The following is a 24746-nucleotide window of genomic DNA, read 5'->3' as shown; positions in this document are numbered from 1 at the left end:
CCCCGACCCCGTGCAGGTGGGGAGCCAGGGGCTCCACCGGGGTTTTGTGCAGGTCCTTGGCAAGAACTATGAGCGTTTACGCAATGTGCCCGCCCGCCCTGCACCCGACCTTCCCCACCCCGCCCGCCCCGCCTCGCCCCGCCCCCCGCCCTGCCCCCCGCCTCGCCCCCGCCCCGCCCCCCCGCCCTCCCCAGACCTCCCCCCCGCCCCTCCTGTGCGCACTCGCGGAAACCTGGCAGCGTTTAGACGCTCTGGTCATCGTGTACCTGGGGTGTGAAATGACATCTGATGGCCCCTCGATGATACTTTCGTCAGATTTCTTTTCATGTTTCTCTTTTCTGATAGACACAGAGAAGTGGAGTGGAAGAGAGACCCCTGCAGCCCTGAGCCACCGCTTTCGAAGCTTCCTCCCTGCACGCGGAGGCGGGGCTGGAACCTGGGTCCTTGCGCACTGCGCTGTGTGCAATCAGTGGACACCACCACCAGCCCGTCAGCTATCCTGAAAGTCTTTTACTTCTACATTGGGGGTGCCAGGAATGCACAACTACAGTGCCCCCCGGTACTGGTATTATTGTTGTTGTTTATTCATCAATTTCTTTAGTGCAGGGAGGAACAGAGGCAGAGGGAGGAGATGCCACAGTCCTGCCTCTCCACCCCTGGGCCCTTCTCTCTGCCAGCCAGGCGCCCCAGGGTGCTGGGCCCGAAGCCCAGCTCCTCAGGCACGGAGGGAGAGAGGCACTCTGCCAGCCAGCTGAGCTATTCCCTGATTCAAAGAGCTTCTTCTCCAGTGCAGCCATACAGAAACCTAAACGTGGCGGCGCTTTGATGTGCAAGCACCAGTCAGGGGCGCAGTGTAAAGGGTGACACTGCTCTCCAGGCAGTCACAGAGGAGTGCCTGCTTTCGCTCCAGAATGTGGCATCTTACCTTCTCTTCTTTACATGACTTTGTTCCTTGTCAGATCCAGGAAGGCCAAAAGGAAGCCTCAGGTCTGGAGCGCGCGAGCTAGGTGAGGCGCGAGGCTGCTGGGCTCCGCTGTCCGGCGCCGCTGCCTTGGTCTCCTTCGGTGGATACAGGCCGGCGCCGGTTTCCGTTGGAAGCTTCTGCCTGCAGCTCTGCGGGCCGAGCGCGGAGCCCGGGGACTCAGAGGCATTCGCAGCAAGACCCTCTATATTAATATGACTCGTGTCTAAGTCTCCAACCTGGTCATTCAAAGAGAAACGCTGATAATAGAGCTCAAGCAGAAAGACGGTTAGCTAGGTATAAAAGGGCCCCTACTTCATCATCTTCTCCTTACTGTCCCTTCTTTTTTTTTTTAATATTTATTCCCTTTTGTTGCTCTTATTGTTTTTATTGTTGTAGTTATTGTTGCTGTCGTTGTTGTTGGATAGGACAGAGAGAAATGGAGAGCAGGGGGAAGACAGACAGGGGGAGAGAAAGACAGACACCTGCAGACCTGCTTCACCGCCTGTGAAGAAGCGACTCCCCTGCAGGTGAGGAGCCGGGGGTTCAAACCAGGATCCTTATGATTGCCGGTCCTTGTGCTTTGTGCCACCTGCGCTTAACCCTATTTTTTCTTTGCTTTGTTTCATCTTCTGTAAACAAAGAATTCTATTATGTTTATTCATTTTGCTGCTACAATTCACACAAAAAAGTCCAATTGAATGCTTTATAAAATTATTCTTTATCATAAAGCCAGACGCTGGTCAGACCTGTAACATTTTATGAGCCACTGACTAGAGAACATGGAAATGTTTTCAAGTTTGAGAGAAAACCTGTCAGGTCTACAGATACACAACGATACTGTTTCGGCAACCACTTCCTGAGCTTTCTCAGTATTTGGCTATAGTGTTAGGAAAATGCACCTAAGAGTTTGGGGGCATAAGGGACCACATTTCCAATGTATTTTCAAACGCTTAGAATTCTATGGAGATGAAACTTGTAAGTATTTGCAGGGATATACCAAAACTAAGAAAAACGAAGTGTGGTCTGTGTTCCCACTGGAAAAATGGGAGCAGAGGCACCCGGAGACAGGTGCAGCCTGGAGCCCGGGTCACAGTGTGCAGACTTCATATTATGTTCAAATCATTCTCAGAGCAGTTTCTGTGACAGTAACTTTCTGTTACAATCCTGCCCCTGTGGCTGACAGCACCGTGACTTCTAGGGAATAACACACAAAGCAGCCATCTCTTTAGAGACGGACAGAGACTCTGAAGGTCACGACCTCCCTGAAACAGGACACCTTTCTGTTTCAGTGACAAAGCTCTAGAACCATAGCGCATGTAATCGGTGTGTGGTGAGGACCAAACACGGGATTTATGTGACGGCATCGTATGAGCCTGGCTTCAGGTTTAAACTCGGCTGCTGGCTTTGACTATAAATCTCACTTAATCAGATCACAGACACACTTTTCAGAACCGTAGAGAAGACACTGGTCTCCCAGATTTCATGTTCTAGTTGGGCCCCAGTGGCGACCTCCTGCCATCCGCCTCTGTGGACAGTGTCTGCAGACCATCCTATTATTCAGACCATTCTTTAACTTTTATTTATTTATTCATTGGGTAGAGACAGAGAGAAATCAAAGGGGAAGGGGAGAGAGAGAGAAGGACAGAGACAGAAAGACACCGGCAGCCCTGCTTCACCACTCGAAAGGCTTCCCCACTGCAGGTGGGGACCGGGGTTTGAACACTGCACCCTGTCTCACAGACGGGCCGGCTCCCCTCAGCCCTGGCTTACCTGGTCTGTAACCATGCAGTTAGCGTAGACTTCATCATCACCGTTCAGCCTGTCAGAAAGCGGTCCTACCGCAAGGAATGTGGAGGGCTGCTTGGGTTTTTTGAGGACATCAAAGGAGTGATCTAGGAAAACAGGACATATAAAGGAAGGATTTATCTGGCAGCCAAGCTTTACTTTCTTAATCTCACCATAAGGAAACCACCGACGCTGATTTAAAAAAAAAAAAAATGCATCTGTCTGTGTTCACATCTTAGGGCTGACATGAAAGTATTTTCACCTCTCCATCCAGATTCCTTGACAAGCTAAAACCTTCATAAAGAAAAAGTGGTAAATGGGGCAGGGGGACAGCATAAAGGTTCTGCAAACAGACTCTAAAACCTTCATAAAGAATAAGTGATAACAGCATGATGCCGACCAGACTTCCCTGGGCAGACAACCTCACCAATGCGTCCTGGAGCCCCGCTTCCCCAGAGCCCTGCGCCACTAGGGAAAGAGAGAGACAGGCTGGGAGTGTGGATCCACCTGTCAATGCCCATGTTCAGTGGGGAAGCAATTACAGAAGCCAGAACTCCCACCTTCTGCATCCATGCTCCCAGAGGCATAAAGAATAGGAAAGCTATCAGGAGAGGGGATGGGATACAGAGTTCTGGTGGTGGCAATTGTGTAGAGTTGTACATCTCCTATCCTATGGTTTTGTTAATGTCTCCTTTTTAAAATTAATTAATTTAATTTAACTTAAAAAAAGAAAAAGTGGTAAATGGGGCAGGGGCAGCATAAAGGTTCTGCAAAGAGGCTCTCATGCCTGAGGCTCCAGAGCCCCAGGTCCAGTCCTTCTCACCACCACAAACCAGAGCTGAGCAGTGCTCTGGGGAAAATAAATTAAATAAATAAGTAACTAAACAAGCAGGCAGCCCTGGGCCAGGTGGTGGTACACCGGCTAACACGCATGTCGCCATGTGCAGGACCAGGGCTGGGAGCCCCTGTCCCCCACTGAGCTGGAGACGCTTCATGAGCAGTGAAGCAGGTATTCAGGGGTCTGTCTTTCTCTCTCCCTCTCAACCTCTCCCTCACCTCTCAATTTCTCCCTGTCTTGTCCAATAAAATGGGGAAAATGGGTGTAGGGAGCAGCGGGTTTCTAGTATAGGTGCTGAACCCCAGCAATAACCCTGGAGGCAAAAAGAATCAAATTTTAAAAAAGAATAAATAGTTCTGACCAGGGAAATAACACCAGCAGTAGCATATCAGGCTTTTGTGCCTGCGGCTCTGAGGTCCCAGGTTCAATGCCTGGCACCACTATAAGCCAGAGGTGAATTGTGTTTCCTTGCTCTCTCTGTATATACACATATACATGTCTACCAATAACATAAATATTTTCTTTAAAATAATCTGAATTGTTCTAGGTAGATAAATAAGTGTCCACATCTGGCACACCATGAGAAAATTTAGTAAGATCAATTTAGTTTTCAGCCTGCAGTTTATTTTCCTTTGTATTTTGTTTTATGCAACAAAGGCTTCACTGGGACTTCATGCCTGTAGCTTCCAGAGCACGGGCTCCCCCTCCACACAGCCAGTAAAAGGAGAGAGGAAGAGATGCAGGAGGGGACACCCTCACAAACCTGCCCCTTTTCACGGGCTCCCAGGAGGTGGCCAGCTGGGGCTCAGAGCATGATACACTACACCCTCTGTCTAGGCCAGTCCCCATCCCCACTGTGGCTGGGGAACGAGCTCCTCTGCTAAGGTACTAAACTCAGGCACCGCGGCTCCCAGTCCAAGCCTGCACATGCCAGAGTGACGCGGTGGCTTCTCTCTCTTTCTCATACGAAGCTCTGGAATGTGACTTTTACAAAACCGTAAGCATGAACACGCATTCGCGTCAGTCACTTGGAGGCGTGACACTCCGTGACACTCTAGGGCAGGGCTCAAGGCGACAGTCTGGCCCTGCTCTGTCGGCTGAAAAGGCGTCAGCTGGGAGGCAAAGTGCTCACTGCCTCACATCCTCAACTCTGTTTCAAACAACAAGGTTGTTCAAAGTCAACTCACTGAGGCTGGAGATGTTACTTTGTGGGGATCACCTCAGCTCCAGAGCTGAAGGTAAAGGAGACCTCGTTTTTCTTTCTTCTTTTCTTTATTGGGGGATGGATGGTTTACAGTAAAATACAACCGTGGGTCCATGTGCCACACGTCTCAGTTTTCCACAGGACAATTCCACCCCCACTAGGTCCTCCTCCGCCGTCATGTTCCAGGACCTGAACCTTCGCCCACCCCACCTCCACCAGGACACCAACTCCAGTGTAAGTTCTGTTTGCTGTTTCCCTTTCTGTTCTTATTTTTCAATTTCTTCATTTTTTTAAATATTTTTATTTTATTATTTATTTATTTATTCCCTTTTGTTGCCCTTGTTGTTTTATTGTTGTTATTATTGATGTCGTTGTTGTTGGATAGGGCAGAGAGAAATGGAGAGAGGAGGGGAAGACAGAGAGGGGGAGAGAAAGACAGACACCTGCAGACCTGCTTCACTGCCTGTGAAGGGACCTGCCTGCAGGTGGGGAGCCGGGGGCTCGAACTGGGATCCTGACGCCGGTCCTTGAGCTTAGCGCCACCTGGCGCTTAACCCGCTGCGCTACCGCCCGACTCCCCTTATTTTTCAATTTCTATCTGTGAGTGAGATCATCCCGTACTCATCCTGCTCTTCTGGGAGAGTCTCATTTTTCTGTGACTTTGGTTGGATTAATCTCCTATATCTTTACAGCTTCCTCATTCATAAAAGTGGGTGAGGACGATGCCTTCCTCGTGCTGTGGTTAAGAGGACTGAGTTCAGACATGTCAAGCGCTTGACACACAGCCAGCCTTGGGAAGTGCTGCCAACCATCACATTCTTACTGCCACAGGAGCAAGTAGAAATCTCTCTCATTTTCAGCAGAAGTAAAGGTTAGTAACGTGAATTACAGTGTGCTGAGCTAATACTGACCACAGACACTTGCGAATGCCTTTCTTTTTTCCCCTCCAGGCTTGTCTCTGGGACTTGATGCCAGCACTATGAATCCACTGCTGCTGGCGACCATTTTTTTCCAGTTTTGATTGGACAGGATGGAGAGAAATTGAGAGAGGAGAGGGAGGCAGAGAGGAAGAAAGAGAGATAGACACCTGCAGACCTGCTTCACCACAGGTGAAGCTTTCCTCCACAGGTGGAGAGCCAGGGGCTCGAACCCAGACTCTTGCGTCGGTCCTTACACTTTGTGGATGACTTAAAAGGGGCAGGTGAAAAGCTGTCCCCAGAGCAAATGTCATCTTCACCACCACTCTACTGGGCTCTTCTGAGTGGGTTGCAGAGGAATAGAGGGGGAATCAGGAAGGACACACCTCCTCACTGTGCAGCAAAATATCCAGGGAGCCTGGGACAGTGAATCAAAAAATGAAATTCCAAAGACAGCTAGTAAGTGTACTCTTCTGTCAGAAATATATATAAAAACCTTCACTCTTTTGTAGAAAGTCCTGGATAACATTACAAAAGTCACAAAGAGAAAAGAGTTGCAAGAGCGACCAGGCTGCAGTTTCTAAATCCACCACTTCCCCACAGGAGACCAAAGTCAGGCTTTCACAAAACTTCTTGAAAAACCTCACAATGTAGATGAAAAAAATTATCTTACATACACGTCACCTTTAAACTGTTTATGTTTAACTTTTTATTATCTTCATTTATTTATTGGATAGAGACAGCCAGAAATCAAGAGGGAAGGGGAGGTACAGAAGGAAAGAGACAGAGAGACCCCCACAGCCCTGCTTCACCACTCGCAAAGCTTTCCCCCTGCAGGTGGGGAGCGAGGGCTTGAACCCAGGCCCTTGAGCACTGTAACATGTGCGCTCGACCAGGTGCACCACTACCCGGCCCCTATTTATTTATTTTATGGTGCAAAATTTATCTTTTATTTTTTTTCAACTTCAGTGTCACTTGACTGAGGGAATACTGACTTGCAGGACTGTTGTCATGAGTAAAATCATTTTATTTAGATAGCAATGTAGTATATCAAGTCCACAAGCACAAGTATAATCTCTACGGTCGGTATGATCCTTTTTCAGTCTAATATCATGAAATAAAGCTCGTTCCAAAGGTTATAAATCAAGAATCTGATAAAATATTTCAATGCATTCTGAAGAAATACTTGCTCATTTATCATTTTATAGCATCTTTGAAAAAAATCTATCATAAATAACTTAACAGGGTCCTCAAAATTCATTCAGCCAGCTTGACTGTTCTGCTGTGTCAGAATTCACAGACTATAAGCCACCGGTGTTTCTGAAGGTTGTTCCTGGGCCTCTATTTAAACACTTCTGTACTGGAAAATGAAGACTTAATGGCAACTAACTAGGAACTCACATAGTCCATAAAAGAGCTATCAGCGAGTAGTGGGTTTCACTTCAAGGGCATGGAATCAATTGAAGTCTTGCCCCAGATTGTTTGCTGCCAAAGAATCCTCTGATTAGTCACCCAACTGCCTTTTTTCTAACACTCGAAGCTCCTCACAGCTCAAAAATCAGCCAGACCAGAGACAACTTCTCATCTAACTTATGCAAGTAAAAATCACTTGCATTTAACTTTTCTTCCAAAAATAAACCTTAGCTGACTGGGGGGTAGAGAGACAGCATAACAGTTCTGCAGAAGACTATCATGCCTGTGGCTCTGAAGTCCCAGGTTCAGCCCCCCACACCACCAGAAACCAGAGCTTGAGAGGTGCTCTGATATAGAAAAACAAATCTTTTTTAACTAAACCAACTGACCTATGTAGTCAATCAGAAACCTACAAGGAAATCATAGTCAAGCCATAAAACAAAGTAAAAGATGATACAATCGCATCGAGGTCAGTATTTCAGAAAATGATGCGGGGCAGGCGGTAGGTAGTGCACCGAGTTAAGTGCACATGGTGAGCACAGGGACGGGTGCAGGGATCCTGGTTCGAGCCCCCAGCTCCCCACCTGCAGGGGGTCACTGGAGAAGCAGGTCTGCAGGAGTCTGTCTTTCTCTCCCTGTCTGTCTTCACCTCCTCTCTTGATTTCTCTCTGTCCTATGCAGCAACAACAGCAATGGGAAAAAGTGGCCTCCAGGAGCAGTGCAGTAACCCTGGAGGCGAAAGGAAGGAGGGAGGGAGGGAGGGAGGGAGGGAGGGAGGGAGGGAGGGAGGGAGGGAGGGAAATGATACCATTTACTGCAAAAAGAGGGTCATCCTCTCTTACCTGAAGACTCTGAAAATCAAAATTCTCCTAAGTTTGGTTAATAAACATATGTGATGACTTCAGTGTTGTTTCACAGGCTGTTCTGCTTAACCTTAAATTAAATTCTGAGATTTACAGATAGCAATAACTTTATTTTTGGTGGAATCAAGGCTACATGTATGCTTTCATGTTTTTAATAACAGGTAAACCTATTTTTAAAAAATATTTATTTATTCCCTTTTGTTGCCCTTTTTGTTTTATTATTATAGTTATTATTGTTGTTATTGATGTTGTCATTGTTGGATAGGACAGAGAGAAATGGAGAGAGGAGAGGAAGACAGAGAGGGGGAGAGAAAGACAGACACCTGTAGACCTGCTTCACCACCTGTGAAGCGACTCCCCTGTAGGTGGGGAGCCGGGGGGGCTCAAACCGGGATCCTTATGCCGGTCCTTGCACTTTGTGCCATATGCGCTTAACCCGCTGTGCTACTGCCCAACTCCCCCAAACCAATGTTTTTAGATAAAACATAAAAGCAACCAAACATCTCTGATCCAAACAGCCATACATTTTAAATCCGGGAAAACTAAATAATGTGCAACAATAGTTAGGAGCGTGAGTCCCGGGCTGTCTGGTCCCAGGGTCACCCTACACTACTGGCCGTGTGGCCTTGGGAAGGTCACTGAACTTGTCTGTACACCACTTCCGGAGGTGGGAATCAGGCTTAATCACATACCGAGCTCAGAATTGCTGTCCAGATTAAATGATTCACCTTTTAGCAACTGGAAACAAACCAACACAAGTACTGTGTTACTGTTATCTTTGTACAAATAGACTGTACAGTTTTTCTATCTAGTTTTGATTCTATTTTTAAAAAGGGTAATTTCACTTTTTGTTTTGAATGTACCTGTTTGAAACCAACCCAAAACAGCCAGAATGCACACAACACCCACGTGCTCTGCGGAGTTTCTCAGATGTTGCAATTCCTTTATTTCAGACTTAAGAAGCTGGGAAAAGTTGTGGGCCTAGCGGTGGCACGCCTGGCTGAGCGCACACATCGCAGTGCACAACGACCCGGGTTCAAGGCCCTGGTCCCCACCTGCAGGGGGAAAGCTTCACGAGTGGTGAAGCAGGGCTGCAGGCGTCTCTTTTTCTCTTCCCCTTTCCTCGACTTCTCTGTCTCGAGCCAAAATAAATTTTAAAATTAAAAACAAAGGAGAAGGGAACTGTTTGAAAAATCCACTTGAAACAGGGAAACCAAGAGAAGAAAAAGCACACAGACGGGCCGATAAAGTAAAGTTCACCTCCAACAAGTGATTCAGAAGCTGGCAGAGTGTGTGACCGCGGGACAGACAGACTAGAGTCGGACAATGGGAGACAGCGTCTCTGGAGAACAGAGGGAGGGTTAGGAATGAGGGTGTTCTAACAGGATGACGTGGACTGGCCAGGGGCCAGCTCCTCTCTGCAAGTGCCTAGAGGCCGAGCAGTCACTCGGGATCCCCAACATCCCTCCCCTGCGTCTCGATGCTTCGTAATGGGACCCCTGGAGCTGTGCAGTTGTTCTAGTCAGGCTCACAGGAGACAGCTGAAGGTCAGCTGATTCACACACAGGAGGAAGGGACAGGCCCCTTTTCTCTACCATCCACAGCTGCCCAAAATCTGGCAGGAACAGCTAAGGCCACAGAAGAGCCCTGGGCCCTGCAACCTGGTTTCTAGTGGACTCTAACTCCCCCTTCCAGAAAGTATGGGCTTGGTAGCAAAGGCGGAATGTGGCCGAGTTGCTCGTTATGTAAGAGACCCACACCCAGACATGAACAAACCCGGCGAAGTCAGCCTTCTACAGACTGCTGTTGACCCGGTTTGACCTACATTGGGTGCCAAGCTCCTGCCTGCAAAAGTCAGGAGAGGGCCTCTTCAGTGCGATGTCTCCCTCCCTCCCTCATTCATTCCCTCGTTCATTCCCTCATTCGTCCATTCATTTGGTTTTGTTTTAAATCCAGAAGTATATAAAGACAGCAGAAGAGTTTACTGAGCTGCCAAGTAAACAGGCAAAATCTATTTTAGACGCCCTCAGAGTTCCCAGGACCCAGCAAAACCAGAGCCCACAGCCATCACCCACAACCTTCCAATGACAAAATCTAGTGTTTTAGATCTCATCTAAGGTGAGGGATGCATTGGATCGACCTTCTCGTGGTGCATCCCGTGAGTACCCACTTATCGGGGAAACTGACGATCCTTCCTAGCCGACTGAATCCACATGGATTCCAGTCACTTTCAAAGCCAGCAACAAGCAGACATCAGGCTCAACCTGACGCTGTTGACTGGCTATGGAAGAAGGGCAAACGCTAGAAGAAGAATCTAAGGTGACCCCCTCCGTGACATTTGCTTGCTAAAATATATATTTTCTAAATGTCTAATTAGTTGATCGAGATAGAAATTGAGAAATGAGGGGGGAGATAAAGAGGGAGAGACACACCTGCAGATCTGCTTCACCACTCGTGAAGCTTTCCCCTGCAGCTGAGGACCGGGGACTCGAACCTGGGTCCCTGTGCATTGTAGTATGTGCCTACAACCAGGTGCACCACTGCCTGCCCCTTGTTAAAATATCTTTAACACTGAGGAACTTACGAGCAAGACTAGTGCTTCTCGGAGGACTGTTCTGGGCCATGAGAGGCTGCAGGTCCGACCTGGTCCTCTGACTGTGCGTCCAGCACCCCGCGGTCGCACCCCTTCCTACTCAGGGCCCAGCGGGACGCAGTCCTGCCCCCTTTTCCTCCCTGTTCTGCCCTCCTCCATCGTTGGCATCTTCTGGATGAGGGTGGGGTAATCCGGCTCCAGGCCCAGTCCACAAGCCCCTTTACTGTCCATTTCACGGTGCTCACTAGCTCCGGTCACCCGCTCAGTGACACCACTCACCTTTCATGGTGACAACTCTCAGGCCTTGACCTCTCAGCAGACCAGGCACCTGAGTCTCTGTGGGCCAGCAAGGACTGAACTCTTGACTGGCCGCCCACACTTGCCCCTCCCAGTAAAGGGCAGCTCTGTCCTCCTTTGCAGTTGCCGTGACTGTCCCCTTTCACCACCAGAAAGATGCAAAGACTGGCTGACTGTTAGGTCTGTGCTCCAGAAGTGGTCGGCTGCCATTTCCCACTTGCCTCATCAGATTTCGGGACTCTCCGGGGTGCGTCCTGATATTTGTCCGGGCCTTTCTCTCCGAGCTGGACTCGAGGTTAAAGAGGATCCATCCTGACCCCCAAAGTACCCTCTGGCTCGGAACTTCCTGCCAGTCAGACTTAAACTGCTGTTCATCTGGCCATTTCAGTCTACACCGAGAGGTACAGTCTGGGGGAACCCAGAGCACCAACCTGGGCAGCCTCTAATGTCTACCCCAGTGCCAACTTCATCCCCAGAACTTACCTCACCCTCCTGGGGTCAGTAGGAAGAGCAGTGAGCCCTGTGGTGAGGTCAGGCCTCTTGACCTCGGGCCAGTCCTGTCAACAGAGGCAGGCGTGAAGAGGTTCCAGGCCTGCTGGGCTGTACCTGTCCCTCCGCTCGCTGCCTCAGCACTAGTTCCAAACTTCAGCTGAGTATCAAGTCACAATTGGTCCTCTAAAGCCAGTTCCAAATAGCTCATCTATTCTGCTGTCTTCAGAGGCCTAATTATGGAGGAGGGGGAGGAGGAGGAGGGGGAGGGGAGGGGGAGGAGGAGGAGAAGAAGAAGAAGAAGAAGGAGGAGGAGGAGGAGGAGGGGGGAGGGGGAGGGGGAGGAGGAGGAGAAGAAGAAGGAGGAGGAGGAGGAGAAGGAGGAGGAGGAGAAGGAGGAGGAGGAGGAGGAGAAGAAGAAGGAGAAGAAGAAGGAGGAGGAGGAGGAGGAGGAGGAGGAGGAGGAGGAGGAGGAGGAGAAAAGTACTTCCCTTGGCGATACACCGGAGGCTGCGAGGAGGTGGGAGAGGGGAGAGGGGGAAAAGAAACCACAGTCCTCACAGAACACCAGATCTCTCCCACATCTGTCCGCGCTCTCATTCCCAATTACAGTTGTACAAAGCAGCCTTCAAGAGGACATGTGTTGGGGCCGCGTGGTGGCTCATCTGGCTGTGTGCACATGCTACAGGGCTCAAGGACCCAGGTTCGATCCCCTGGTCCCCACCTGCAGGTGGAAAGCTTCACAAGTGGTGAAGCAGGGCTGTAGGTATCTCTCTTGTCTCTCTCCCTTTCTATCACCCTCTTCCCTCTTGATTTCTACCTGTCTCTATCCAATAAAAAAATTAAGATAATTTTTTAAAAAAAAGAGGACGTGTGTTTATGTTTGAAGAACTCTCGAATGTATAAATGAATAAGTAACTCCTGTTGTGCCCTGACTTCCCCCGAGCTAGCAGGGGATGTTCTGTCATGTGTGCTGTGTGGGCTGTGGTGTGATCAGACGTGACCAGCAGTTCTCGCCCCCTTGATGTGATTTTCCAAGGCCTAAAGCAAATGCGTCCACAGAAAGTTTGAGGGAGGGAAAAAACTAGCACATGATACAAATAGCAGCGTAAACGGGAGAGGCCTCAAAGTGGCAGGATTTTGATGAGAATAGTTCAAGAACCTGTAGCCAAAATATGAGCAAGCGGGTGAAGATGGTGCTGCCTGGCCCTCCCTGCAGAGCAGCCATGGCGGGGACTCCCCACTCTCTGCAGGGAGCTGTCAGCCTGCTCTGCCCCTCGAGGAAGACGGGTCCTGACATGAGAGCAGCCTGGAATGTTCCAGCTGTGACCAGGGACTGTGAGCTCAGACTGACGGGGACTTGGAGGGCACACAGGCTCCTGTGCTGAACAGGAACAGACCTGGGCCCTGGGTCAGATTGATGGGGTCAACAGTTAATTTTATTCATGGATTTTCTTCAAGTTTGGGAGCTACTTTCTGCCCTCATCCAGCTAGAAGCCCTATTCTCAACTGTGACACCATCTCCCCAGACAATACTTTGAGCCCACCTGCATGTCAGCTATCAGACTCAGGCAGAAATTCCTAAAGTTATGGGCCCCTTGGAACACACCTAAGATAGACTTGCTAGCTTCTTCCCACCATAACCCAGGAAGTCATGAAGAGGGGCAGGGACCCTGAAATAAGAGAGCACAGACTCAAACCTAAGGCGTCACCAGAGTGGCATTCTGATACGACTCTCTTCCCAGCCCCCTCTCTCCCCTTCACAAAACACACTCTCACTCTTCCTCATGTGTTATTAAATTAAAATTTTTTTATTAATTTATTTATTTTCCCTTTTGTTGCCCTTGTTGTTTTTACTGTTGTTGTAATTATCGTTGTCATCATTGTTGGACAGGACAGAGAGAAATGGAGAGAAGAGGGGAAGACAGAGAGGGGGAGAGAAAGACAGACACCTGCAGACCTGCTTCACCACCTGTGAAGCGACTCCCCTGCAGGTGGGGAGCCGGGGGCTCGAACCGGGATCCTTATGCCGGTCCATGCACTTAACCTGCTGCACTACCACCCAATTCCCTAAATAAAATGTTTTTAAACAGTTCAAAAGAGCCCCAATTCTGTATTAGATATTTCTAGAGCTATATATGTTCTTTCTTTCTCTTCTTTTTTTTTTTTATTTTTGTTTTTGTTTCCAGGGTTATCGCTGAGCCTGGATGCCTGCACTAGGAATCCAGTGCTCCTTACAGCCATTTTTCCCCACTTTATTGAATAAAGACAGAGAAATTGAGAGAGTAGGGGAGATAGAGAGGGAGAGTGACAGAGACACCTGCAGCCCTGCTTCACCACCTGTGAAGCTTCCCCTGCAGGTGGGGGCGGGGGCTCGAACCGGGATCCTTATGCCTGTCCTTTGCACTTAGTACCGTGCTCACTTATCTGCGCTACCGCCCGACACGCTCTATGTTCCTTCTACCCTAACTTCCCTCGTGTTTGGGAGCTACTCTGTGCCCTGGCCCAGCTTTCCAGACCTGTTTTTTGTTCTCAGCTCTGACACCATCTGCACAGACAATACTTTGAGTCCACCTGCATGTCACCTCAGCTGTCGGGCTGAGGAAGAGAAAGGGCGGGGTTGTAACCATGAGTTTGTCACCAAAGTCCCAGAGACAGATGGAGGAAGAGTCTGACCTTCCCTGAGATTCACGTCAAGACATCTCTCTCCGTGAATCATCAGTGTACAGACCAGGCTGCTCGCCACCTGGTCCATGGGTCAGGTGTCTCAGTTTCCACAGGACGCTCTAACCCCCACCAGGTCCCACTCCGCCACCATGTTCCGGGACCGGAACCCCCCACCCTAGAGTCCTTGACTCTAGTGCAAGGCACCAACTCCAACAGGAATTTGCTTGACTTCTCTGGGGCCCGCCAGTATCTGCCTTGATTTCTGTCCCTGAGCAAGCAACTCTCGGTCCTTCCCAGAAGCTGAAGAGGCGGAGGGCAGTCTGCCGAGAAGAGGGTGACAAGCCAGAGTCGCACCCCCTCTCTCTGACGGGGGCTAACCAACACCTGGCCGATGAAGCCCAACTAGCCCGGACTAAAAGGCAGTTTCAGACAGTGTCGCCTGCAGGGAGCCACAGGGTGTGGAGCCACACTGCTCGGCAAATGGCCGGCCGGCCTGCTGCTCCTTGCTGACAAGGATGAGCTTCTGGACGGGGCCTGCCAGTGAGACTGTCTGTCTTCACTGTGAGCCCAGGGATCTCAGCAGGCTCCGTCGCCTTCAGGAAAAGGCTCCTCTTCCTTCACAAGGCGGCTCTGCGGCACACACACCCCCCGCCCCTGGCACCAGGCATCCTCCAGAGAAGAGCCGCAGGGTACACGGCACAGGGCACATGGCACACGGCACATGGCACAGGGCACACGGCACACGGCACAGGGCACAGGGCACATGGCACACGGCACACGGCACAGGGCACACGGCACAGGGCACACGGCACACAGCACAGGGCACAAGGCACAGGGCACACGGCACATGGCACAGGGCACACGGCACATGGCACACAGCACATGGCACAGAGCACACGGCACACGGCACAGGGCACATGGCACACGGCACAGGGCACACGGCACACGGCACAGGGCACATGGCACACGGCAGAGGGCACACGGCACAGGGCACAGGGTACAGGGCACATGGCACACAGCACAGGGCACAGGGTACAGGGCACAGGGCACACGGCACAGGGCACACAGCACACGGCACAGGGCACATGGCACAGGGCACACGACACAGGGCATACGGCACAGGGCACATGGCACAGGGCACATGGCACACGGCACACGGCACATGGCACAGGGCACATGGCATAGGGCACAGGGCACACGGCATAGGGCACAGGGCACACGGCACACAGCACATGGCACAGGGCACACAGCACATGGCACACAGCACAGGGCACACAGCACAGGGCACAGGGCACAGGGCGCATGGCACAAGGCACACAGCACAGGGCACACGGCACACGCGGCCAGGTGGGCGAGGAGACACCTTGAGCGCAGGGAGGCAGCTAGCAGCCAGGGGCTTATGCCTTGCCTGTGTGAGGTTCAAGCCCCAGAACTGGATGGCTGAGAGGTACTCTGGCCCCTCTCTCTCTCTCTCCCTCTCTCCCTCCTTCCCTCCATCTCATTCTACATTTTACCCTTCTTCCCTCAATTAAAAAAAAAATTCGAAGGGAGAAAAATAAATGAAGCAAGTAAGTGTTTTTCTCAATGTGTTCCATGGCTGCCTCCCCTCGGCCAGCTATCTGAGAGCTCCGTCTGTCCCTGCCCACAGCAGGCTGTGTGTCTGTGCTGTGCACAGCTGTGTATTCACACACTAAAGTAACACAGCAATGAGAAGGGTGACTCTGCCAAGTCCAGCCCCACGTTGTAGCGCCACTCTGGGACAAAGTGGACGGAACTGGAGAAGGTGATGCTCAGGGAAGCCGGTCAGGAGGGGAAGGGCAGCTCCAGGACGGCTCCACTCACGTGCGGAACAGAGATAATTGAGTGTACAAACGTGAAAAATGGGGCCTGGCACTCTGGTGCATGGAAGTGACCCCTCTTATCCCACAATCTTGTTGATCATTATTAAATCACTAATTTTTTTTTAAGTTGAAAAATAAGAAAACACAGGTTGGGTGGTGGTGCACCTGGTTGAATGCACAGGCCACAGCGCACAAGGACTCAGGTTCCAGTCCCCAGCGCCCCCTCCAGGAGGAAAGCTTTGCAAGTGGTGAAGCAGGGCTGCAGGTGTCTCTCTGTCTCTCTCCCTCTCTATCCCCACCTTTCCCTCTCAATTTCTGGCTGTCTCTATCCAATAAATAAATAAAGATAATAAAAAAAAGAAAACACAAAGCAGAACCTGGACTGGAGCTGGTGTCCTGCACCAAAGTCAAGGACTCTGGGGTGAGGGGAGGGCTCAGGTCCTGGAACCTGATGGCAGAGGAGGACCTGGTGGGGGTTAGAGTGTCATGTGGAAAATTCAGAAATATTATACATGGACCAAAGGCTGTATTTACTGTCGACTGCAAACCATTAGTGGCCCCAATAAAGAAAAAATAATAAAAATTCATCTCATAAAAATCATACTAAAACCCAGATGTCATGTATGTAAAGTGCCTATCAGAGCTTCGTGGCTGTGGTTATAATGAACAAAATGCTACCTAAATATTATTTTGACTTTGACTGTAGAAAAGTTTGTGTGATCAGGCCCAGGTGGTGGCGCACCTGGTTGAGCACACACACTACAGCGCACAAGGACCTGGGTTTGAGCCCCTGGTCCCCACCTGCAGGGAGGAAAGCTTCACAAGTGGTGAAGCAGGGCTGCAGGAGTCTGTCTCTCTCCTTCTCTGTCTCCCCCTTCCTTCTCAATCTCTGGCTATCTATCCAATAAATAAAGAAACATAGTAAGCCTTAAAAATAAAAAGCACCTGAGACCTAAGCTCCCCAAGGTGTACTTTTCTGCAAGGCCTGGCTTCACGTGCCAGCTGCAGACTGGGTGGTTGGCTGGTGTTTCTCTTTCTTGTGCTCGCTGGAGCTTCAGCCCGAGGCTGACTTGTTCAGAGAGAGAGAGAGACAGAGAGACCAGCAATGAGGGAAAGACACACAGCACAGATACTCCCCCAGAGTGCTGGGGGTTAGGGTTGTGCTTAGAGCAAAGTGGGCAACAGCCCCTACGTGAGCTGTCTCACCAGCCCTGCCAAACGGTTTAGCAAAAGGGGAGAGAGTTTTTCACATTAAGAGACCTCAAAGATGGGCAGGAGTCGGTGAGAACACAGGAGCCACTCACACAGAGGACAGGCAGAACTCACGACAGCCCAGCATCCTGGGTCTACACAGAGTCACTCACACAGAGGACAGGCAGAACTCATGACAGCCCGGAATTCCTGGGTCTACACGGAGTCACTCACACAGAGGACAGGCAGCTCATGACAGCCCAGCATTCCTGGGTCTACACGGAGTCACTCACACAGAGGACAGGCAGAACTCACGACAGCCCAGCACTCCTGTGTCTACATGACCTTGTACTACAGGATGCAGTTCTAAAATCCAAGTGACAATTATAGGAATCTTAGGCAAGATTCAGTTCTTATATTTTTAAACCTTTACCTAATAAACATTTCATGTCTTGGTTGATTCTCTTATTAAAGCCAACAAAACAGAAACCCAGGCATTCCTGGAGTCCTTGAAGCAGAACGGTCGTGGATTCTAGCCTACCTCATCTTCTAACCACTATTGCCTAGGACAGCCTGTCCCTGCGCTGCCATGGAGAGGAAGCACCCCAGGAATAAACTCTGGGCATGCTGTGGCTTTGACGACCACTGCTTATGTCGCAGACTCTGGACGCTGCTTCTGAATCCCTCCCTCCTTCCTCTCTTTTTGTGGAGGCATGAGGATAAGATAACACTAGATGTGCTTTTAGTTGGTTTTTATAGTGAATTTCTCCTATTGCCAAACTCTAAATTCTCATATCATGCTCTATGTGTGTGTGTGAGAGAGACAGACAGAGAGAGAGAGAGAGACAGACAGAGAGAGAGAGAGAGAGAGAGAGAGAGTCAAAGAACAGTGTTAAGGACAACAAGGGGATAAGAGAAAGCGCACAGGCTGGAGGTGTAGGAGGCCGAGCACACACTATGAGCCGTGGTCCAGGCTTAGGGCACTGGCCGCACAGAACATGAAGGCAGCACCCACAGCGGAACGGAGTGAGGGTGTCTCTCCTGTTTGCACCTCTCTCCACCCCTCCTCTATCGGAAATGGAAAGATGAAAAAGAAGTCTGCTTGGTGCAGTGGAACAGTGTATGGGTGGGGCTAGACAGGAGAACAACAGAGAATAAGGGGGCATTGGCGGTGGCACACCTGGTAAGCTCTCACACTACAGTGCGCAAGGACCCAAGTTCAAGTCCCCGGCCCCCACTTGGAGGGAAAAGTTTCACAAGTGGTGAAGCAGGGCTGCAGGTGTCTCTGTCTCTCTCCCTTTCTCTGTCTTCCCTTCCTCTCTCAGTTTCTCTCTGCCTCTATACAGTAATAAATGAATAAATAGATAAATTTTTAAAATAAATATTAAAAAGAGAATAAGAAAAACTATGTCTGGTCTTTAACAAAAAAAAGTGAGATGTTTGCTAACAAGCCAGAAACTGCAAGCCTTGCAATCCTCCCCCACCATGTCCCAGGAGAGCAGAGCCGGCACTCTGAGCATGCGGTGAGAAAGGCACCAAAGAATGAAGTGACCGACTCACTGAGCCGCTCACGCCACGGCTTGTTGAGGACTTGCCGTCAGCAAGGATGATAGTCACCGCGACAATGACACGCTGGGTGGGTCTGTCCTTGGAGGGCTACGTGTGTCCGGAGACGCGGAATCCCGGCACTGAGCAAAGGCACAGGCCTGACTCCCTGCGCCCGCCTCCCCTCTAGCTCTGTGCGGGGCCTCGCGGAGAGGCCATGAAACAGGCACATAACTCCTCGTCACTGCGTCTAGCAAGTCGGGGGAGTGGGCCACGCCGATTCTCAGGCCCCTTGACTTCAAGGGTCTCTGGTTCTGGGGCTCGACCCGGCCAGCCCCGGCTTAACCCAACCCACTGGGCACCGCTGGCTCTCACGGTCTGACTGAAACCAAGCCGCGGGCGCTGTCTGGCAGCCCTCAAGTCTTTGTGGCCGGCCTCATTTCCACTTGCACTGTGCTTGTCCACGACCACCTGTTAATCATCTTCAGGCCCAGGTCCCCGCTCTCGCTCAGGTCGGGTTTAATTTATACGCAGAGACGGTGCCACTTGCTGTGGTTCCAGCTGACCGAGCTCCGACTCTGCACTGAGGAGGTGGGCGCGACTAAAGTGGCCCTGCAGGTCCGCTCAACTCTCCAGGCTGCCCGCTGGCCCTGGTCACTAGCCCGCTCTCTCCGGGCTGCTAAGCTGCTCTGGGCCCAGGCACACACGGCCCGGCAGCAGAAGCACACAGGGATGAGGCCGATGGTCACCCTAGTCTGTCAGGTGTTAGAAACAGCAGACTCCATGGTCTCAGGAACTGTTATTTGCCCCCACACCAGTCCTCCATGTCCCAGAATAACCTTCCCTCTGAAGAGTCTTTTAACTGTATTTCCAGAATGTATTTCAAAAATGGTGCTGAGATAAATTCAAACCTACAGCAAGGTTGAAAGCAAAGGGTATCACACACACACACACCCCAAAAGCGCCAACACGCCCTGCATCCCCCAGATGCTCCTGCCGCTGACACGCCGCTCAACTCTGTGTCGGGACTCGCTCTCACAGGCGGGCGTCTGTGCCCTGGACCATGTTCCGTACGCCATGGCCACGGCTGAATGAATTCAGCTTTAAGACGGAGTGACGGAAAAACAGGTGGGTCTAAATGAACCTTTACGCCCCCTGGGGATGGCATTTCCGACAGCTAGGTGCGTGGCAGACCGGCTCCAGCTGAGGTTCCCTCCACACCAAGATGGCCGACCCATCTTGCTCCTTGCGCTGGCCTTGATCTCACTCAAGATCAGTTGAGCTGAAGAGCATGAGCCCTCCCCCTCTCCCTCTCTCTCTCCCTCGTCCTCTCCCTCTCCCTCCCTCTCCCTCTCCAGCTCCATCTCTCTCTCTCTCTCTCTCTCTCTCCCTCTCTTGCCCTCTCCCTCCCCCTCTCCCTCTCCCTCTCCAGCTCCCTCTCTCTCTCCCTCTCCCTCATCCTCTCCCTCCCCCTCTCCCTCTCCCTCTCCAGCTCCCTCTCTCTCTCTCCCTCTCCCTCATCCTCTCCCTCCCCCTCTCCCTCTCCTTCTCCAGCTCCCTCTCTCTCTCTCCCTCTCCCTCCCCCTCTTCCTCTCCCTCTCCAGCTCCCTCTCTCTCTCTCTCTCCCTCTCCCTCTCCCTCTCTCTCTCTCTCCCTCTCCCTCTCTCTCTCTCTCCCTCTCCCTCTCTCTCTCCCTCTCCCTCTCTCTCTCCCTCTCCCTCTCCCGTTCCCTCTCTCTTTCTCTCCCCCTCTCTCTCTCTCTCACACACACACACCTATTTCATTTCAGAGGGCAGAAAAGAAGGACCCGCGAGCTAGCTAGGCACGCTGACAGCTGCCGGCTTTCACTTTTCTCCAAGGAAAGAACAGGGTGATGAGGTGAGTTGTTCTGCTCCAGAAGACAGAATTCAGCTCTGAAAGGACAGCGTTCTGGATAGCCTCCAGAAATCCCTTTCCCGTTTGCAAACTCACATTTTAAAAGATTTCATTTTTTTTCTACTTCCTTCCTGTAGAAACTTAGGAGCTTATGTCCTGAATTCAAAGAGAAAGAAGTCTTTTTATTTTTTAATTTTTATTTATTTTTACGGTAGAGAGACTTTTTCATGAATAGAAGAGAGAAATGACTAGAGTGAGGCTCTGGAGAGTCAGCCTGCTACGTCCCTCTGAGGACCTTGCTGTGTGCTTCTGATCTTACCTTGCTTTTTTCAGATGTGGTAAGGAAGGGGTTTTAAGAAAGCAAGTTCCATTTTTAAAAGCCTGTATAACTCCAAGGTAGTCCCGTCAGGCATCCACAGCTCCTAGCAGGAATGATCAAGTTTGCAGAGTCCCTTACGGTCCCAAGCTATGAAGCACACACCACCACAGCAGACACGCCACAGCACACAGCCCTAACAATGGGGGAGGCCTGCCCAACGTGTAGGGTTCGAGTTATCCCAGTTTCAACAAAGACGCAAGCACCTAGATGACTCAAAAACTAAATAAAAAGTAAAAGAAAAATAAAGACTTCTTTCTCTTTGAATTCAAGACATAGGACCCAACTCCCTGCAGGAGGCGGGAAGAAGGGAAGAGAAAGAGGAAAAAGAGAGAGAAAGAAGTATGGAGAGGGCTGGTGACCCAATAGCATTCTCGGTTTGAGAAAACTCCTAAGACAATTGCTACAGGCTGAGTCCGGCCAGGGATGGAGCAGGAGGCAGGTGGGGGCTAAGACCTGTGTCCGCCCGCAGGCCACAGCCTACCATGTCCACGGGTCCCGCCCGAGGCCAGTGCGACAGAAGCGGCTTGCAGGAGAGGGGGTGTCACGGCTATAAGGCTACCCTGGTACTAACCACAGCTCCAGACCAACAGCTTGGGACCCTAAGGGACCCTGCAAACTTGATCATTCCTGCTAAGAGCTGTGGATGCCTGGCTGGACTACCTCGGAGTTATACAGGCTTTTAAAAATGGAACTTGCTTTCTTAAAATCCCTTCCTTACCACATCTGAAAAAAATCAGGATAAGATCAGAAAACATTTCCTTAGTTACAAATTTTTTTTTGAATTGACACACATTTGAGAGCTGAAACACAAAAGAAGCAGAGGGAAGAGGGTTTGCACTAGTTCTGTGCAAACCCCACAAAGACAGCCGCTCACTGTCAAGAAAGCTCTGACTCGGCCAACCCCAAACAGTTACCTTTTCCTCAGCTCCCATTCTCCAAAGGGAACTACTCACACGCCATGTCACACAAAGGCAGACTCAAAGTGAAAGGAAAGAAAGAGCCAGCGAGTCGGCCTCAGAAGGCTGCACGGAAAATATTTGTAGAGTGAATTTTACCAAGACAGGTAGAAACATGTACTTCCTCAGAAAACAACCTCCAGAAGGAAACCAGGGGAGAAAAAGGCAAGAAGAGGAAGAGGCCTGACTCGTCTCGGGGGAAATAAAAGGCCCTGTGATGTACCTTGTTTAGACGCCCTCCTTCGGATCTTCACTCTGGGAAAGGAAGGCCAGGAGTAATTAAACGGTGAGTCTGAGTCAGAATCCATGTCTCTGTTTTTGGTGAAGTCAACAGATTCAACAGCAGGCACTCGGGGAGAACTCCCGGGTTCCCAGCCAAGCGGCAAGTCTCCCTCGTGATGGCAAAGGCGGCGATGGGCTGGGCACAGAGCTCCCGGACAGGACAGACCGGGGAGGGAGAAGCAGTGCAGCCGCTGCTGTGGCCTCCTCAGGCATGTGGGCTGAGAGGGAGGCTGTAAATATTAAAGCCCAAGTAGGGGAGTGAAAGGAGAGGGAGGGAGCCTGTAAGAGTCTGCACTGGTACACCTCGGACGGTTATTCAAAAGGTCACCGGGAGCTGATGAATCATTAACTCCTCTCACCCGCGCTGGACACGGGAATGAAGAAAGGGAACGAGACTCCAAGAGCTGCCCGTGATTCAAGAACGGCTCCAAGAACGGCTCCCAAATGCAGGTGTTTCTTTTCTTCTGGAGTATGACTAGCATTTCTCAGCAAAGCCACTCCGGGCAGAGCTAGATAAAGCTTGAGGGCCATGTGTGCAGATGGCCAGGAAGCTCAGTAGGCAGGCAAATAAAGGCCATCACATCAGGCTCAGGACAGAGGTTTCTGCTTTGTTTTTCAGAGCCATCTAGACTTCCCTAGGCTATTGGCAGCTTTTCAGATCCAAGTTCCAAGACAACTCTGACACAGTTCACTGCACAATCCAAGCTCCCCATTTTAAAAGTCCCCAAAGTGGCTGGAATCCTGAACATTTACACAGAAAAGGACTCACCTCATCCATTCAACGGCATTTACCTGGCAGGGTGTTTTCTTAAAAGTGACTGAGTCTGGGAGTCGGGCGGTAGCGCAGCAGGTTAAGCGCACGTGGCACAAAGCGCAAGGACCAGAGAAAGGATCCCAGTTCGAGCCCCCGGCTCCCCACCTGCAGGGGAGTCGCTTCACAGGCGGTGAAGCAGGTCTGCAGGTGTCTGTCTTTCTCTCCCCCTCTCTGTCTTCCCCTCCTCTCTCCATTTCTCTCTGTCCTATCCAACAACGATGACTACAACAACAATAAAAACAAGGGCAACAAAAAGAAAATAAATAATTTTTTTTTTTAAAAGTGACTGAGTCTAGCCATCAGTCATGGACTCCGGGCACCTTCAGAGCTCTGGCGTGCGAGCCCCTCTCAGTAGAGCAGTGGCCAGCGTGCGACTAGCTCCTCTCCTGCCGTCTCCTCAACAGCCCCCCGGAACCAGCTCCCGGCAGAAGCCCGGAGCTGCCTCCCCCAAACCGGCTCTGCTCAGACCCCTTCCCACTTGCCACAGGTGCAGAGAGCAGTACCCAGTGCAGCAGCCCCGCAGCAGCGAGTGTCCGCAGAGATGGGGACGGCACGGCAGCAGGAAATGGCGCATCTAAGGCAGCTCAGTAAACTAGAGCAGAGACCGTGTGAGGGCCTGCCTGACTCTGCAGACTTGGAACATGCATCTCTCTACCTCAGTTGCTCTCCAGACTGGGCACGACTGTGCCATTCCGTATGAGGAGAGAGATGCAGGGGCCAGGTGGTGGCACAGCGGGTTAAGCGCATGTCATGTGAAGAGCAAGGACCCATGCAGGTGCCCCGGTTCGAGCCCCCGGCTCCCCACCTGCAGGGAGGTCGCTTCACAGGCGGTGACGCAGGTCTGCAGGTGTCTGTCTTTCCTCTCCCTCTCTGTGTCCCCATCCTCTCACCATTCCTCTCTGTCCTGTCCAATAAAATGGAAAAAGAATGGCCACAGGAGCAGTGAATTCACGGTGCCGGCACCAAGCCCCAGCAATAACCCTGGGGAAGGGCGGGGGAGAGATATGTAAGGCCTGTTCCGTGAAGGTTTATCCAGCTGATGGAAGATGGGTGGGTGAGGTGAGCTGACAGAGTGGGGAAAAGGGAGAAAGCGCCTGGTTGCACATGCAGGTGGAGACGAGAATGACACAAGTCACTGCTCTGCTCTGCTAGCCACAGGAGGCAGCGGCAGCAGGACTGCGAGGTGAAAATGACCCTCCATCTATCTTCTGTGGCTTTGCATCTGAAAACTTACACATTTTCTTACTAGACTGTATAATTGCAGGGACAAATTTTAAATTCAGTTTTATTTGTATAGACACTGCCGGGAGCCAAAACCTTAGCTAAGTCTCTCACATAACCGGTGAGCGGACATTCCGATCATTGGAACTGCGATTACCATCTAACTGTTTGGAAAGTTGCTCACCCACCTCCCTCCCCCCACTACCTTAGCAGAACTTCCTCATGGTGTGTGCTTAAAATGCGGCTGCAAAATAAAATTTTCAGAGCTTGATCAGAAACCTGTCTTGCTCTCATTCTTCGTGTCTCTTGTCCCCTCCATTCTCTCGCCCCCTATCCTAGGTTTCCGTCGATAACCCCGCAGGCCGGGGTACCTGGCGCCCAACGTGGGGTGCCAGAATGCCCCGGCCAGCAGGGCGGTGAGCAGGGGCTAGGAACCCAATGAGACCTGAAATGATAGGGACACGAGACACAAAGAATGACAGCAAGTCAAGTTTCTGATCAAGCTGTAAATTTTATTGTGAACACAGGCATTATAAGGCTTTGGGGAAGGAGGGGGAAGTGCTGGAGGAGGAGGAGGGGGAGCAATCTTCAAAGGGGGAATGTTCCTTGCAA

The 24746-nt window shown here is 50.9% G+C and overlaps 2 protein-coding genes across 3 annotated transcripts in view; one reads left to right on the top strand and one right to left on the bottom strand.

The window, feature by feature from the left end:
• Positions 1-24746, top strand: part of ANKRA2 (ankyrin repeat family A member 2) — a 240435-nt gene that overhangs the window by 29394 nt on the left and 186295 nt on the right. The window lies entirely within an intron of this gene.
• Positions 1-24746, bottom strand: part of ARHGEF28 (Rho guanine nucleotide exchange factor 28) — a 205956-nt gene that overhangs the window by 52052 nt on the left and 129158 nt on the right. Inside the window, exons 10-11 of the mRNA XM_060201017.1 lie at positions 2735-2856; positions 926-1200 (exon numbers count right to left, since the gene is read on the bottom strand). Of these exons, the coding sequence (XP_060057000.1) occupies positions 926-1200; positions 2735-2856 (397 nt within the window). The remainder of the gene's footprint in view (positions 1-925; positions 1201-2734; positions 2857-24746) is intronic.

Source organism: Erinaceus europaeus, chromosome 11 (assembly GCF_950295315.1).
Source record: "Erinaceus europaeus chromosome 11, mEriEur2.1, whole genome shotgun sequence".
In the NCBI taxonomy this organism is placed as follows: Eukaryota; Metazoa; Chordata; class Mammalia; order Eulipotyphla; family Erinaceidae; genus Erinaceus; species Erinaceus europaeus.
This window is presented reverse-complemented; position numbering and strand designations above follow the sequence as displayed.